Here is a 14,393-nt window from a genome sequence, read left to right on the forward strand (position 1 = left end):
GATATTTATTTTCATGGGGCGGTGGTTCGTGTCTTACCACTTCCAAATTTTTTTCCTAACATTCGCGTTTTTATTCGGTTCTGATACTTCGTTATTAGTTTAATGTAAGTATGTACTATAATATTTGATGTTATGTAAATATAAGTTCACCTTTTTTTGAGGGGTGAATTTGTTCGATTGGCTTAATCTACAGGACAGCTTGCGCTACTTGTATAAAGATATTTTGTTCTTTTTTCTGTTTCACTTCGTAATTCACACGATGCAAAGATTCTGCTACTGGGTAGGAACACTGATCAAGTATGACTGACCTTGGGGTTTTACTAAAATGTGGGAATGATGAAATAATGTTTATCTTATGCGGAGAAGTATTCCAAATTTGTACCGCACTGTTTGTAATGGAACTTTTATAAACCTGTGTCCTTATTGATTGGACATGGTACTTTCCTTTTCGTGGACAATGGAGGAAATGTGCGTTTTAATAGAGCTAACGTGGGAATTTTACGCGCGCCCGTTGAGTAAACAGTGTGATTTACGAACTACAAGCATCCCTCAAGTGCCGCTGGAGTGCGGTGCGATCGCGTATACCACGTTGGGGCCCACGTACTGTATGCGCAAGTCGCATCGTTCCTGAGCGTTCAGCAGCACGTTGAACTTGACACGCTCAACGTTAACGTTCGACAGCACGGCCCGTGTGCCGACGGCTTTAGGAGCGCCGTGGTCCCGTGGTTAGCGTGGGCCGTTGTGCAACTAGAGGTCGTTGGTTCAAGTCGTCCCTCGACCGAAAATTTTACTTGCTTTATTTTCGCAAAGTTATGATCTGTCCGTTCGTTCACTGACGTCTCTGTTCAATGTAATAAGTTTAGCGCCTGTGTTTTGCGACCGCAACGCAAAACCGTGCGATTCTTATTGAAGTCGCGAGCTATATTTGCTGGATTCATATTGCCCATAGTATACATCTCACGTATTTAATGCACTCTCGTCCAAAGTAGCGAACAGTCAACTGCCAGCCAGGGAGCCTCGTTAGCAGGAATACTCTCTCTTCCGTGCGCTGTAGTCGACTGACGTCGTGTGTTTCGATGTTTGTTTAGGTGTGGCGTCCCCATACTACCTCGCATCGGACGGACGGACAGATAATAATTGTCTGAAAATAAAAAATTAAACTCCTCGATGTACGATTTGAACCAACGACCTCTCGTTCCGCAGCCGCTCACGCTCACCACGGGACCACGGCGCTCTTGAGCTCATATTGTCCTTGATGTTGCCTATGCTGCACATTGACTGTATATTTTGCTTATTTTTCCATAGTTCCACACAACTTCTTCCTGTTTTCTCGATTTATCTGGATTCAGTTTTTCAAGGCCTCTCCACTGTGCCAACTTATAACTAAATCCGAGGGGGGTGCGATGGGGGAGGTTCCCTTGTGAGTAGTCCATACGCAAGATAGGCAACATCGAGGATTATGTCAGCTCCGGAGCTCCCGTAGTTAGCGTGAGCAGCTGTTCAAGACTTCCCTCGAGTGAAAATTTTATTTTCCCAAAGTTATGATCTGTCCGTTCGTTCATTGACGTCTCTATTCACTGTAATAAGTTTAGTGTCTGTGTTTCGCGACCGCACCGCAAAACCGTGCGATTAGTAGACGAAAGGACGTGCCTCTCCAATGAGAACCGAAAGCATTCGATCGTAAGGTCATAGGTCAACCGATTCCTCCACAGGAAAACACGTCTGATATATTCTATACGACACTGGTGACGGCATGTGCGTCACATGACAGGAGTATGTTGTCGACCCGCCTAACTTGTACACTTGGCGAATGGGCAAAAAAGATTCTTCTGCGTTGCCTAATTTAGGTTTTCTTGTGGATGTGATAATCACTCCGAAAAAAGTGATGAAAACATAAGAGTTTGTCACATAAACAGCAACAAATGAATGCAACAGTTTCATAGTCGCACAGTTTTCCCTGTTCTCTGTCAAAACATATGTTTTTAACGTTTTCAAATTTTTCCGTGTGTAGACCGTCAAATCCTGCACATCTGCAAGCAAATCTGAACATGTTCTGGAATTTTGGAGAGTGAAGTTGATTATGTGTGAGTGCCTGAACTTTGATAATTGTCTCAAAATAAAAAGTTATAATTTTCAGTCGAGGGAAGACTTGAACATGAGACCTCTCGTTCCGCAGATGCCCACTCCAACCACGGGACCACGGCGCTCCTGAGCTCACATGCTCCTTGATGTTGGCTATGTTGCGCATGGACTACTCAGTTACTATATTTTGCTTATTTTTTCATAGTTCCACACAACTTCTTCCTGTTATCTCGATTGATCTGTGTTCGGTTTTTCAAGGCCTATCCACTGTGCCAATTTATAACTAAATCTGAGGTGGGTGCGATGAGGAGGTTCCCTTGTTAGACCACAGATCACATATAAACCGTGCGTCACGTCCACAGACCACAGGCACACCATTACTAGACTGGCAACCGTGCAGCTAAAAATAAGAGGAGTTGTCATGACGTCACAAACTTGAAGCCGACCGAAGTGAAGATCCGCCATGTTAGCTGCCCCAAAACATTCGCTTCTGGTGGTTTGATTCCGTGTAGTCGTGAAGTGTCTTCATTTAAAATGCTGGCTTGCGTCGCTTACGGGTGAACTAATTGTTCTGATTGTAGTCTAAAGTTTCAGCAAATTACATTTCATTCGTAAGTGGACTTATTTAAGCGCTATTTTCTTATATATAATTGAAATTCTGATGCACTATAAAGTTTTACTGTATGGTTTTATTTCTGTGATTTGACTTTAGATTTCCTATCAACCCAATGCGAAGAGCTTTCTGGACGTGAGCAATACACTTGGTTTTCATTGTTTGGTTATTCTAAAGTGACTGAAAAGTCCTGGCAAGAAATTTCCTGGAAATGGGGACTAATGTTTTAAAAAGCAATAATTTGATATAAAACTAAAGTAACTACATGTAGTTAATTAAATCTTCATTAAAATGTGTGGAACACCTGTTACAGTGGTTAAATTATAAGTACTTAAAGGGTTACATATTCGTTAAATTAAAGTTCCCTATCTAAGTCCAGGCTATTTAGATCATTGGATTAATCACTGTGTAAATTGCTGTTATCTGCCACACTGAGTGTCACTTGGCAGGTACAATTTAAAAATAAAGCAGGTGTGTAAACTACAATGGGCCTGACAATCTTAAATTCAGTTCTTTTCCTTCGTAATTTAACGAATCTTTCACTTTGTTGACATGACAGCTGGCTTGTTTATATCATCCCTGCATACATCTATGGGACACCAAAGGAAATAAGGTAAGTTTCTTGCAAGCTGGAGCATTTAAAATTTGCATTTGACTTGAAAATGCAACGAACACAAATCGGTGCCTCTAAACTAACAATCATTGCTTTTGGAGTTCTGGCTTTATCAGTTATCGACACAAACACAATGAAAGTGAATAGAAATGGGTTACGAAAGCACGCTTTTCATAGCACATACTTCTTTTCTCGGTTATTCGAAGTGTATAAACATAAAGGAACTACAGTAGCGAGGCCAGAAGCGTCATATTTTCGTGTCGTATTACTGTATCGAATACGCATTTAAGACCAGAAAAACGTTTGAAGTTGCGTTCCTTATGCTGTGTTGTTCACTAAAACAGTGTAACATTTACTATATAAAACAAATATCGCGTGCACACGACAGAAATAATGAACAAGAAACAATTGTAAACACTTGTCTGCTAATGTTTTAGGGGATCCAAGATGGCGGCAGGCTCCGCCCACTGGCTTCAAAACAACGTACAGCGTACGTCTGTAGCGCCATCTCCCCTTATTTTACCTCCATGCTGGCAACTGTGTGTACAGTATCACTGGTGTTGCTGAAGCCGGCATTTTCGAATAGCCATATGACGGCGAGTGCAAAGTACGTGTAAACAACTGTTTATGTATTGACAAAACAATCCTAAGGAACGGGAATAAACTGATGAGACAACGTTACTTTTAGAGTTTTGACGTAATGGTCAATACACGTGAAGTGTTTGGCTGTAATTTTTCGTGCAGCAGAAGGAAGTTGCAAGGGAAGAAATATACGTCTCAATGCGAGCATAAGTAGAAACATCTTAAGTATTTTTGCTTTTGTACTACATGCAGGCATAAATAATTAAATTACAGTTTCTCTTGTCCGAAATACCTACAGTTTTTAAATAGTGTATTTACATTTTCAGGGGTTTAATAATCTAGTATTTACATAGCATAAGGATGTGCTTTTAACCAGTTCTGATCAACTCCGGATTTTCTCAGAGTAGTATACTCGTTATGAAAGTGCTCCTGTGAGTACAACGTGCCAGGTGTCGTTGATAACAAGTGTCTTTGTTCATCTGAGAGTTCTTACGAAAACTGTAGTCTGCTCTAAACGTGTATATATGTAACTTCATAACACCAAACTACACTACTGGCCATTAAAATTGCTACACCACGAAGATGCTGACGTGCTACAGACGCGAAATTTAACTGACAAGAAGAAGATGCTGTGATATGCAAATGATTAGCTTTTCAGAGCATTCACACAAGGTTGGCGCCGGTGGCGACACCTTCAACGTGCTGACGTGAGGAAACTTTCCAACCGATTTCTCATACATAAACAGCAGTGTGTATATGTAACTTGATGTTCTTCTTATAATACGATTCTACAATTTGTGTGTTTAACTTTTTTCTTTTTTTTGTCCTCAGTCTTCTGACTGGTCTGATGCGGCTGCATCAAAGCTCTACTAGTCAGCAAATATTTGCTCAGCTGCAGAACTTGTTTAGTACATCTCGTAAGGCTTACAACGTAATTTCTTTTCATGAAATTATAGTAGTACTGTGCACAAACATCTTGAGCTGCCATATTATCTTAACAAACGTCGGGATTCAGTAAAAGATGCACGTTTGCCAGTCTAGTAATGTGGTATGTGATCACGCAAATGTTCAAATCAAATGTGTGTGAAATCTTATGGAACTTAACTGCTAGGGTCATCAGTCCCTAGGCTTACACACTACTTAACCTAAATTATCCTAAGGACAAACACACACACCCATGCCCAAGGGAGGATTCGAACCTCCGCCGGGACCAGCTGCACAGTCCATGACTGCAGCGCCTTAGACCGCGCGGCTGTGATCACGCCATTATACTGAAACCAACACCTCATTCAGCTGATAAGTGGCGGTAGGCATTAGTAGCCGACTTCTGTAACACTCTTCAGTTTATAATTAACTTAACTGTAGTACTTTCAGTGAAAGTTTGTTTACTACAACGGTGAAATCTAGTGCGGAGTTTCGTTCAGTGGAAACATATGTGGAAGCAACTAAAATTTTCTTCCACAGATAGAATTGTTTTAAAATAAAGAAAACTGCATACACATTTTTTGAAAGTGAGGATGTGTGCTGATTCTCAGATCTAAAACTGGATGACTGACAAGATTTCGCGACATTAGAATGTTAATATCTAATTCACTAGAAGAGTTTTATTTTTAACCATCGTCTTATGAGGTTGGTTCGCTATGCTGGTGAAAAAGCAGGAGAAAGTATTTATTTCGCAAACAACTCACTGTACGTCCCTGCATAATCTCCTTTGCGGGACACACCCTTGGTCCAGCGAGCCTGCAGTTCTTGCATCCCATCCGACAAGTAGATTCCGTGAAACTCCGCAATATACTCTTTGACTGCGACTATCACTTCCACATCTAATGAAAATTTCTTCCCAGCAAGCCGAAGTTTCGGGTTAGGGAACCGGAAGAAGTCACTTGGGGCTAAATCTGGTGAATGGGCTGGGTGAGAAACCAATTCAAAACCCAATTCATGCACATTCGCCATTGTTATCGCTGATTTATGGTATGGTGCATTATCCTCGAGAAAAACCACTTCCTTGTGTGCCAACCTTGGTCTTTTTTCACCGAATGCAAGTAACTAACGATCAAAAATTTAAACAGTCTAGGGTCCAGTTGTAGTTCTGCTTTTTTCCACGTAATCTGTTAGGATTATTCCTGGGAATCGAAAAAACTGTGGCCATTTCCTCACCAGCCGACAAAATGGTCTTTTTTTGGTGCACTTTCAGCGGCTTTGTCCATTGTTTTGCCTGCCTTTTTGACACTGGTGTGCAATGATGGATCCAGGTTTCATGAACAGTCACAAATCTGTGCAAAAATTCTTGTGAATTACGATAAAACATCGCCAGACATTGCGTTGAAATGTTGTGGCGGATGCGCTTTTGTTCGACTGTAAGCAATCACTTCGCAAGCAGCCTCTTCGTAGCCAATTCTCCGTGCAGGATATTATGGACACCCTCAGCTGAGATGCCTGCAGTCTCAGAAAACTCACGAATTTTTATTCTGCGGTGAGGGATTTTGTTAATGGTTTCCATTGTAGCGACCTCAAACGGACAGCCAGAGCGCGCTTAGTCTTCCGTGCTTGTCCAACCACATTTAAATTCATTAATCCGAAAGTAAATGGTCTTCAATGGTGGAGCACAATCTGCGTGGACTTCAGTTAGTTCTGTTTTGATTTGTGCGGCAGTCCAGCTCTTCGCAAGAAAATGTTTAATAGCAGTACGTAATTCGGATTTTTTGCATATTCAGTCGGTATCGAGACGCCGAGCAACTCGGACGGCTGCCAGAAATGAAATGTGCGCTGTGCATTGTTGAAACTGTTTACACGATCCTTGGATGTTGCCTACCTTGAAGGTGCTAGAAAAATCTTCAATTCTTTCATGGAAATTTACCAGACATTCCAGCCACCCTTATTTTCCGCTTCTTGTCTGACTCTCGATCATGGAGACACCTGTTTCGATTCCTGACTGGGTCAGGAATTTTCTCCAGTCGGGACTTGTGTGTATGTGTTGTCCTTATGTTCAGATCATCATCACTGACGCGCAAGTCGCCTAAGAGGCGTCAAATAAAAAGGCTTTTACAAGGTAGCTGAATTTCCTAGAAATGGATTCCCGACGAAATATTCCAGATGCACGTTTCGTTCTGCTTCATCTCTTGGCATTATTTCAGTATCTGTAAGCAAAAGTCCTAAAACTTTGTGCAAAAATAGTACAGTATGGGTAGAAACGGATGTCATTTCTTGTTGTTGTTGTGGTCTTCAGTCCTGAGACTGGTTTGATGCACCGAGCGAGGTGGCGCAGTGGTTAGACACTCGACTCGCATTCGGGAGGACGACGGTTCAATCCTGCGTCCGGCCATCCTGATTTAGGTTTTCCGTGATTTCCCTAAATCACTCCTGGCAAATGCCGGGATGGTTCCTCTGAAAGGGCACGGCCGACTTCCTTCCCCATCCTTCCCTACTCCGATGAGACCGATGACCACGCTGTCTGGTCTCCTTCCCCAAACAACCAACCAACCAACCAACCAGCCTGTGCAAGCTTCTTCATCTCCCAGTACCTACTGCAACCTTCATCCTTCTGTATCTGTTTGGTGTATTCATCTCTTGGTCTCCCTCTACGATTTTTACCCGCCACGCTGCCCTCCAGTACCAAATTGGTGATCCCTTGATGCCTCAGAACATGTCCTACCAACCGATCCCTTCTTCTAGTCAAGTTGTGCCACAAACTTCTCTTCTCCCCAATCCTATTCAGTACTTCCTCATTATTTATGTGATTTACTCATCTAATCTTCAGCATTCTTCTGTAGCACCACATTTCAAAAGCTTCTAGTCTCTTCTTGTCCAAACTATTTATCGTCCATGTTTCACTTCCATACATGGCTACACTCCATACTTTCAGAAACGACTTCCTGACACTTAAATCTATACTAGATGTTAAATTTCTCTTCTTCAGAAATGCTTTCCTTGCCATTGCCAGTCTACATTTTATATCCTCTCTACTTCGACCATCATCAGTTATTTTGCTCCCCAAATAGCAAAACTCCATCACTACTTTAAATGTCTCATTTCCTAATCTGATTCCCTCAGCATCACCCGAATTAATTAGACTACATACCATTATCCTCGTTTTGCTTTTGTTGATGTTCATCTTATACCCTCCTTTCAAAACACTGTCCATTCCGTTCAGCTGCTCTTCCAAGTCCTTTGCTGTCTCTGACAGAATTACAATGTCATCGGCGAACCTCAAAGTTTTTATTTCTTCTCCATGAATTTTAATACCTACTCCGAATTTGTCTTTTGATTCCTTCACTGCTTGCTCAATATACAGATTGAATAACATCGGGGAGAGTCTACAACCCTGTCTCACTCCCTTCCCAACCGCTGCTTCCCTTTGATGTCCCTCGACTCTTATAACTGCCATCTGGTTTCTGTACAAATTGTAAATAGATTTTCGCTCCCTGTATTTTACCCCTGCCACCTTCAGAATGTGAAAGAGAGTATTCCAGTCAACATTGTCAAAAGCTTTCTCTAAGTCTACAAATTCTAGAAACGTAGGTTTGCCTTTCCTTAATCTAGCTTCTAAGATAAGTCGTAGGGTCAGTATTGCCTCACGTGTTCCGATATTTCTACGGAATCCAAACTGATCTTCCCCAAGGTCGGCTTCTACCAGTTTTTCCATTCGCCTGTAAAGAATTTGCGTTAGTATTTTGTAGCCGTGACTTATTAAACTGATAGTTCGGTAATTTTCACATCTGTCAACACCTGCTTTCTTTGAGACTGGAATTATTATATTTGTTGTGCATTGGCAAGACAGCCAACCCACTATGAGAGGATGCCGAAAGGCACGCGTTTTAGTTCTCGCAGGCTGCCGTGAGGTCTGCAACAGGTCAAGGAAATGAGACTAACAAAAAACGTACGTAGCTGCTGGAATACTTAACTTTATCCATAATTGGTGAACATCGCTCTTGACGGTACATGTTTTACAGCATCAACAGTAACTGGTAATGGTGCCTTGCTAGGTCGTAGCAAATGACGTAGCTGAAGGCTATGCTAACTATCGTCTCGGCAAATGAGAGCGTATTTTTTCAGTGAACCATCGCTAGCAAAGTCGGCTGTACAACTGGGGCGAGTGCTAGGAAGTCTCTCCAGACCTGCCGTGTGGCGGCGCTCGGTCTGCAATCACTGATAGTGGCGACACGCGGGTCCGACGTATACTAACGGACCGCGGCCGATTTAAAGGCTACCACCTAGCAAGTGTGGTGTCTGGCGGTGACACCACAATATTCTTGAAGTCTGAGGGTGTTTCGCCTGTCTCATACATCTTGCTCACGAGATGGTAGAGTTTTGTCAGGACTGGCTCTCCCAAGGCTGTCAGTAGTTCTAATGGAATGTTGTCTACTCCTGGGGCCTTGTTTCGACTCAGGTCTTTCAGTGCTCTGTCAAACTCTTCACGCAGTATCATATCTCCCATTTCATCTTCATCTACATCCTCTTCCATTTCCATAATATTGTCCTCAAGTACATCGCCATTGTATAGACCCTCTATATACTCCTTCCACCTTTCTGCTTTCCCTTCTTTGCTTAGAACTGGGTTTCCATCTGAGCTCTTGATATTCATGCAAGTGGTTCTCTTTTCTTCAAAGGTCTCTTTAATTTTCCTGTAGGCAGTATCTATCTTACCCCTAGTGAGATAAGTCTCAATATCCTTACATTTGTCCTCTAGCCATCCCTGCTTAGCCATTTTTTGAGACGTTTGTATTCCTTTTTGCGTTCTTCATTTACTGAATTTTTATATTTTCTCCTTTCATCAATTAAATTCAATATACTCGTATCTTGTGTTACCCAAGGATTTCTACTAGCCCTCGTCTTTTTACCTACTTGATCCGCTGCTGCCTTCACTACTTCACCCCTCAAACCTATCCATTCATCTTCTACTGTATTTCTTTCCCCCATTCTTGTCAATTGTTCCCTTATGCTCTCCATGAAACTCTGTACAACCTCTGGTTTAGTCAGTTTATCCAGGTCCCATCTCCTTAAATTCCCACCTTTTTGTAGTTTCTTCAGTTTTAATCTACAGTTCATAACCAACAGATTGTGGTCAGAGTCCACATCTGCCCCTGGAAATGTCTTACAAATTAAAACGTGGTTCCTCAATCTCTGTCTTACCATTATATAATCTATCTGAAACCTGTCAGTATCTCCAGGCTTCTTCCATGTATACAGCCTTCTTTCATGATTCTTATAAAACGTAATATAACTTGTCACACATATTGTTGAAGAATCGTCAGAAAAAAAAATGGCAAACTGATATTTCCGATTCTGTTGAAGCGCTGAACAAAATGACTCGCAGGGCAGTAAAAACAGCAATTACTGATGAACTGCGATTCAGTCGTTTATAAAAAGAAAGAGCTGCGAATACAGCGTTTCAAAATGTCTGGTACCGTTTCATGTTATCATAGTTCGGAGAAATAACGTCAACTGTACTACTACATGTGTAATACCAACACAACAACTCGTTCAGTTCTGAATATAATTCCCTTTTTTCTGGTATAAATGAGAAAAATCGAAAGTGACGACTCGACTAAGCGCTGTGTATAACGACAGAAATTCGGCGTTTTGGTCTCTGATACGTGACGGCGTGTTCGGTCTATATGTGTCTATGGTCTAAACTAAATTCATATCGAGTAATTTTTTTTCCTTATACATAAGACATTTATCATAACACTACAACAATACATAATAAAGAATAGAAATCCTTGTGTCAGCCATAGAAGAAATGTGAACTAGTGCTCACAGAAAGGCAGGGTAATAAGGCCCAAAAAGGCAAGGTTTATCATTAACATAATCATAAACTTGGTTTTACCAGGACAGCATTCCAAAAATATACTTGTGAGCTGACAAAAACAGGGCTCTGCAACAGACAAACAACAAAAGATTCTTCGATGAATCAATTAATTAAAACTTCTTGTGTTCTTTAAATGTAAAAATAAGGTTTCGACATAATTACACGATGGTGTTCTTCTGCAATGTTATTAAAAAAAATACTTGCAAAGTTTGAGATTTTTTCATTGGCACTTCTTATTTTTGGTGATCACGTTCTACATTTATTCGTGTAAAATAATACTCTTCATTATTAAGAGGAAGGGAATTAAAAAATACGAAAGTAATAAGAACACACTCTACATAAAAAGTAAAACAAAAAAACAAAAAAACGTTCAGCTCTTTTTATCAAAAGATTCTTGATGAAACAAATAGAGCTGAATATTTGAGTTTCATGTTTCTTGCACTTAGTCCATTTTTCATGTACTCTCTTCAGATTTTAAGAAGACATACAATTACATTCACTGTAAGATCGTGATTAATTGCCCAACCGACTTTGAACTACTTGAGAATCTCGTTGGCGAAATTAGAATTTGTGTCACTGATTAGAAAGAGAAACTGAAGCTCGGGTACCATGTCACGGAGAGCTTCAACGTAATCACAGGTTTGGGACAAGGAGGCCGTGCGGCACCGTATTGTCCAACTTGGCCTTTGGAAACACAATGAAAGAAGCTTCCCGTAGCAATGTATAAGGGATCGAGGTCTTATTTGAGATCACTCGCCTCGCATTTGCGGACGACGTGGATATGTTGTCCATCTAAGGAAAGATTGACGCGGATGAGCGACAGCGTGGGGTTGACAGCGGGCGACGGCGCCACAGTCTGCCACGGGAAGTGCGCGCTGAGGGAAGCGGGTTGCCAAGCTAAGGGGCTCTGGTTCGATTCCTGACTGGGTCGGAGATTTTGTCCGCTTGGGAGCTGGCTGTTGTGTTGCTCTCACGTTCGTATCGTCTTAATTGACATTCCGCAACTGAAATGGCTTAATGGGCGCGTCACAAAAAAAAAAAAAAAAAAAACAAACAAACTAAGTTCTCCTGGTGAAAGGATCAGAGACCCAGTATCTGGGGTAGTGTTCGGAACTCGTGCCCATTCAAGAGATCCACTCCAGCGACTGCAAGTCGGAACCTGATCCTGCAAAAGAGTTCTTGAGGTTAAATGTGTGCGTGATATTTACAGAGAATGCATCGTGTCGACAGAGAGCAAAGGAAGGGTCCAAGCTGCAAAGATATCGTACTTCAATCTCAGTCAGCCTTTTGAATCTCGCAGAATTTCAAACTATATCTGCACAAAATGCTGTTCCAGTATGTAGAAGTCGATGCCTGAAAACTTGAAGTGTTCAGATAAAAAGATTAAAATAGGGATTTTCGAGGGGGGAGTATAGAGGAAGAACAATCATCGAATAGGAGATGTGATTACTGGAAAGTGGGAGATGTGACATAATTGTGAACTGGAGGAGATCTACAGCAAACAAAATGCTATAGGGCTGATGAGAATGAAACGGTGCCATCACTCGGATGGACAAACGTCGATGGCCATTGAAATCTAATGCGAGTTTCCTTCCCAGAGTAGAAGAACAAAGCAAAGGTGGAAAGACGGAACCACGAGGACTTGCTGCAGATCGGCATAGAGGGTGACTGGTGGCAGAAAGTAGGAAACAGTGGCAGGGGAATTCGTAGCTGCCTGTGGCTCTCTTGGCGAATCCTGTAAAGTAAGGTAAGAATAAGGCACAAGGAAGTGGGCATTGGTTTATTTAGACGAAACTTGCACTAAAACATAGTTTTCTGAGAATAAATGCTATCAAAGTGATAGTCTAAGAGGAAGATTGTCATACAAAAGTGCCGGTCAGTGTTTAGTTGTTGTATTGTGCAGGGCACTGACCTGCTACCCAACCACGATATCAATGGACTTATCGGAAAGATGTGGGCCGCTACAGTAAACAAGTACAGTGCTGACGAAGGAAAACTCATCCCACCGACAATGCTTTCAGGTTACTTGTCCTGTTGAAATATCGTCTGTAGGGCAGTGCGTTGTTATCATGAATACTGCCGAGAGTGAAAAACAAAGTAAGTTTAAGTGGGCACATTCTGGTGAAAAAGGGCTTATATCCAAAGCTGTACAATTTTGTCAAGAAGAAGAAAAGGGGAATCAGTTAATGATATCTGTAGAGCAGGCAGCCTTGCGGGCAGCTAAAGTGGTAGGGAAGTCAGGAAGGATAATAACACACATTTTCAAAAAATTTAAGAACGCGGAAGAAACTGGGGAAAAACTAGAACCCCTAGAAAGCAAAGGCGTTCTAGAAAAGAAGTTTCTGTAGATGACTTCGATAAAACATTATGATAAACTATTGCGAGCAGAAGAAGGAAATTCCAACATTGAGAAAGCTCTTACATTTTCGGGGAGAACATTACAGAAAATTTTGAAAGAGATGGGAATTCGATTTAAAATATGTAAAAATAAAAGAATCATCCTAACTCAACGTTCCAACATTGTTGCAAAACTTATGGGATATTTGAGAGCAGTCAGAAACACTGAAAAGAGAGGAAGCAACACAGAATGTAATAATGTTGGCCTGGAGAGTGAAGATGAGTATGCAGCACGAAATTGTAACGGACTCCAGTGAAACAAGTATAGCAGATGAAGAACTTGCCGTTTTCGAGATGGATGATGCACTTCGTAAGTCTAATCACCAAAGGCAGCGCAATTTCCGTTGCATAACTAGTCGTACACTCTTTCCAGCCCTACGCAACCTCGACTACGAGCTGATTCACTACAACCAGGCCGAATCGTCCTTAGTCACATGAGCGATAATATTGTGCTCGACTAGTACAGACGTGCATCGCGTGCTCCACTCGTAAGGGTACCAGAGTGTGCGTTGTCCGTAGAGTGATTAGCATCGCTACCCGTAGACTGTGGGGTCCTGGATTCGTTTCCCGACCGGGCAGGAGACCTCATCTCATCTTCATGAGGCGTGCAAGTCGCGGAAGTGGCGTCAAATAGGAAGACTTGCTCTAGGCGCCCGAGCAGCCCCCGGCCGGGTCTCCCGGCGGATGGCGCCGTACCATCGTTTGATTTCACCTCCCGTTTCTCCCGCGTAAACGCGGCTGTGCGAGGACGTGCCACGACGACAAGCTTTCAGATCTGTTTGTAGGGTAACACCTTTCTTAAAAAGATTGGCAACAACTATGTGGCAGGTGTGGCTCACCTATGATGCAGTCGAGCACGGTCTTGAGCAGCGGCCGGTGCCTGAGCACCCTCTCCAGGCTGAGCCGGTTCCAGCACAGGTAGACGCACTCCTGCTCTGCCGTGATGGTCACCTGTGGACACAGGCAGCACCGCTCAGCACTTTATTTCGGCTTGCAGCCTCTTAGGTCTGGTTGACAGCGGAGCGAACACAAGCGAACGAGAATTCTCTCTGGTGTATAGGGCAGGCACTCGGTCGTGTTCACTTCCCATTCACTGGTGTTCGTGTTCCGCCGTTTGTCGGTCCTTTAGCGAACCATCAAAGGAAGTCCGCGTCCTGTCCACTATGCCTCTAGCAATACAGAAAAATTTCGTCAGTGAAGTTGCTTACTTCTGTAGTTGACACGAATTGCGAGAGCGATGGACAGGTCGGAAGAGAATACACGATTGGTGCTCGGTAAGTAACACAAGACTTTTTTCC

General features: G+C 42.4%; 1 protein-coding gene across 1 annotated transcript in view; it reads right to left on the bottom strand.

Annotated features, from left to right (window-relative positions):
- Window positions 1-14,393, bottom strand: part of LOC126204346 (blood vessel epicardial substance-like) — an 86,122-nt gene that overhangs the window by 16,578 nt on the left and 55,151 nt on the right. The window contains exon 6 of the mRNA XM_049938724.1: window positions 13,935-14,046. Within this exon, the coding sequence (XP_049794681.1) occupies window positions 13,935-14,046 (112 nt within the window). The remainder of the gene's footprint in view (window positions 1-13,934; window positions 14,047-14,393) is intronic.

The sequence above is a fragment of the Schistocerca nitens genome, chromosome 9, assembly GCF_023898315.1.
Source record: "Schistocerca nitens isolate TAMUIC-IGC-003100 chromosome 9, iqSchNite1.1, whole genome shotgun sequence".
In the NCBI taxonomy this organism is placed as follows: domain Eukaryota; kingdom Metazoa; phylum Arthropoda; class Insecta; order Orthoptera; family Acrididae; genus Schistocerca; species Schistocerca nitens.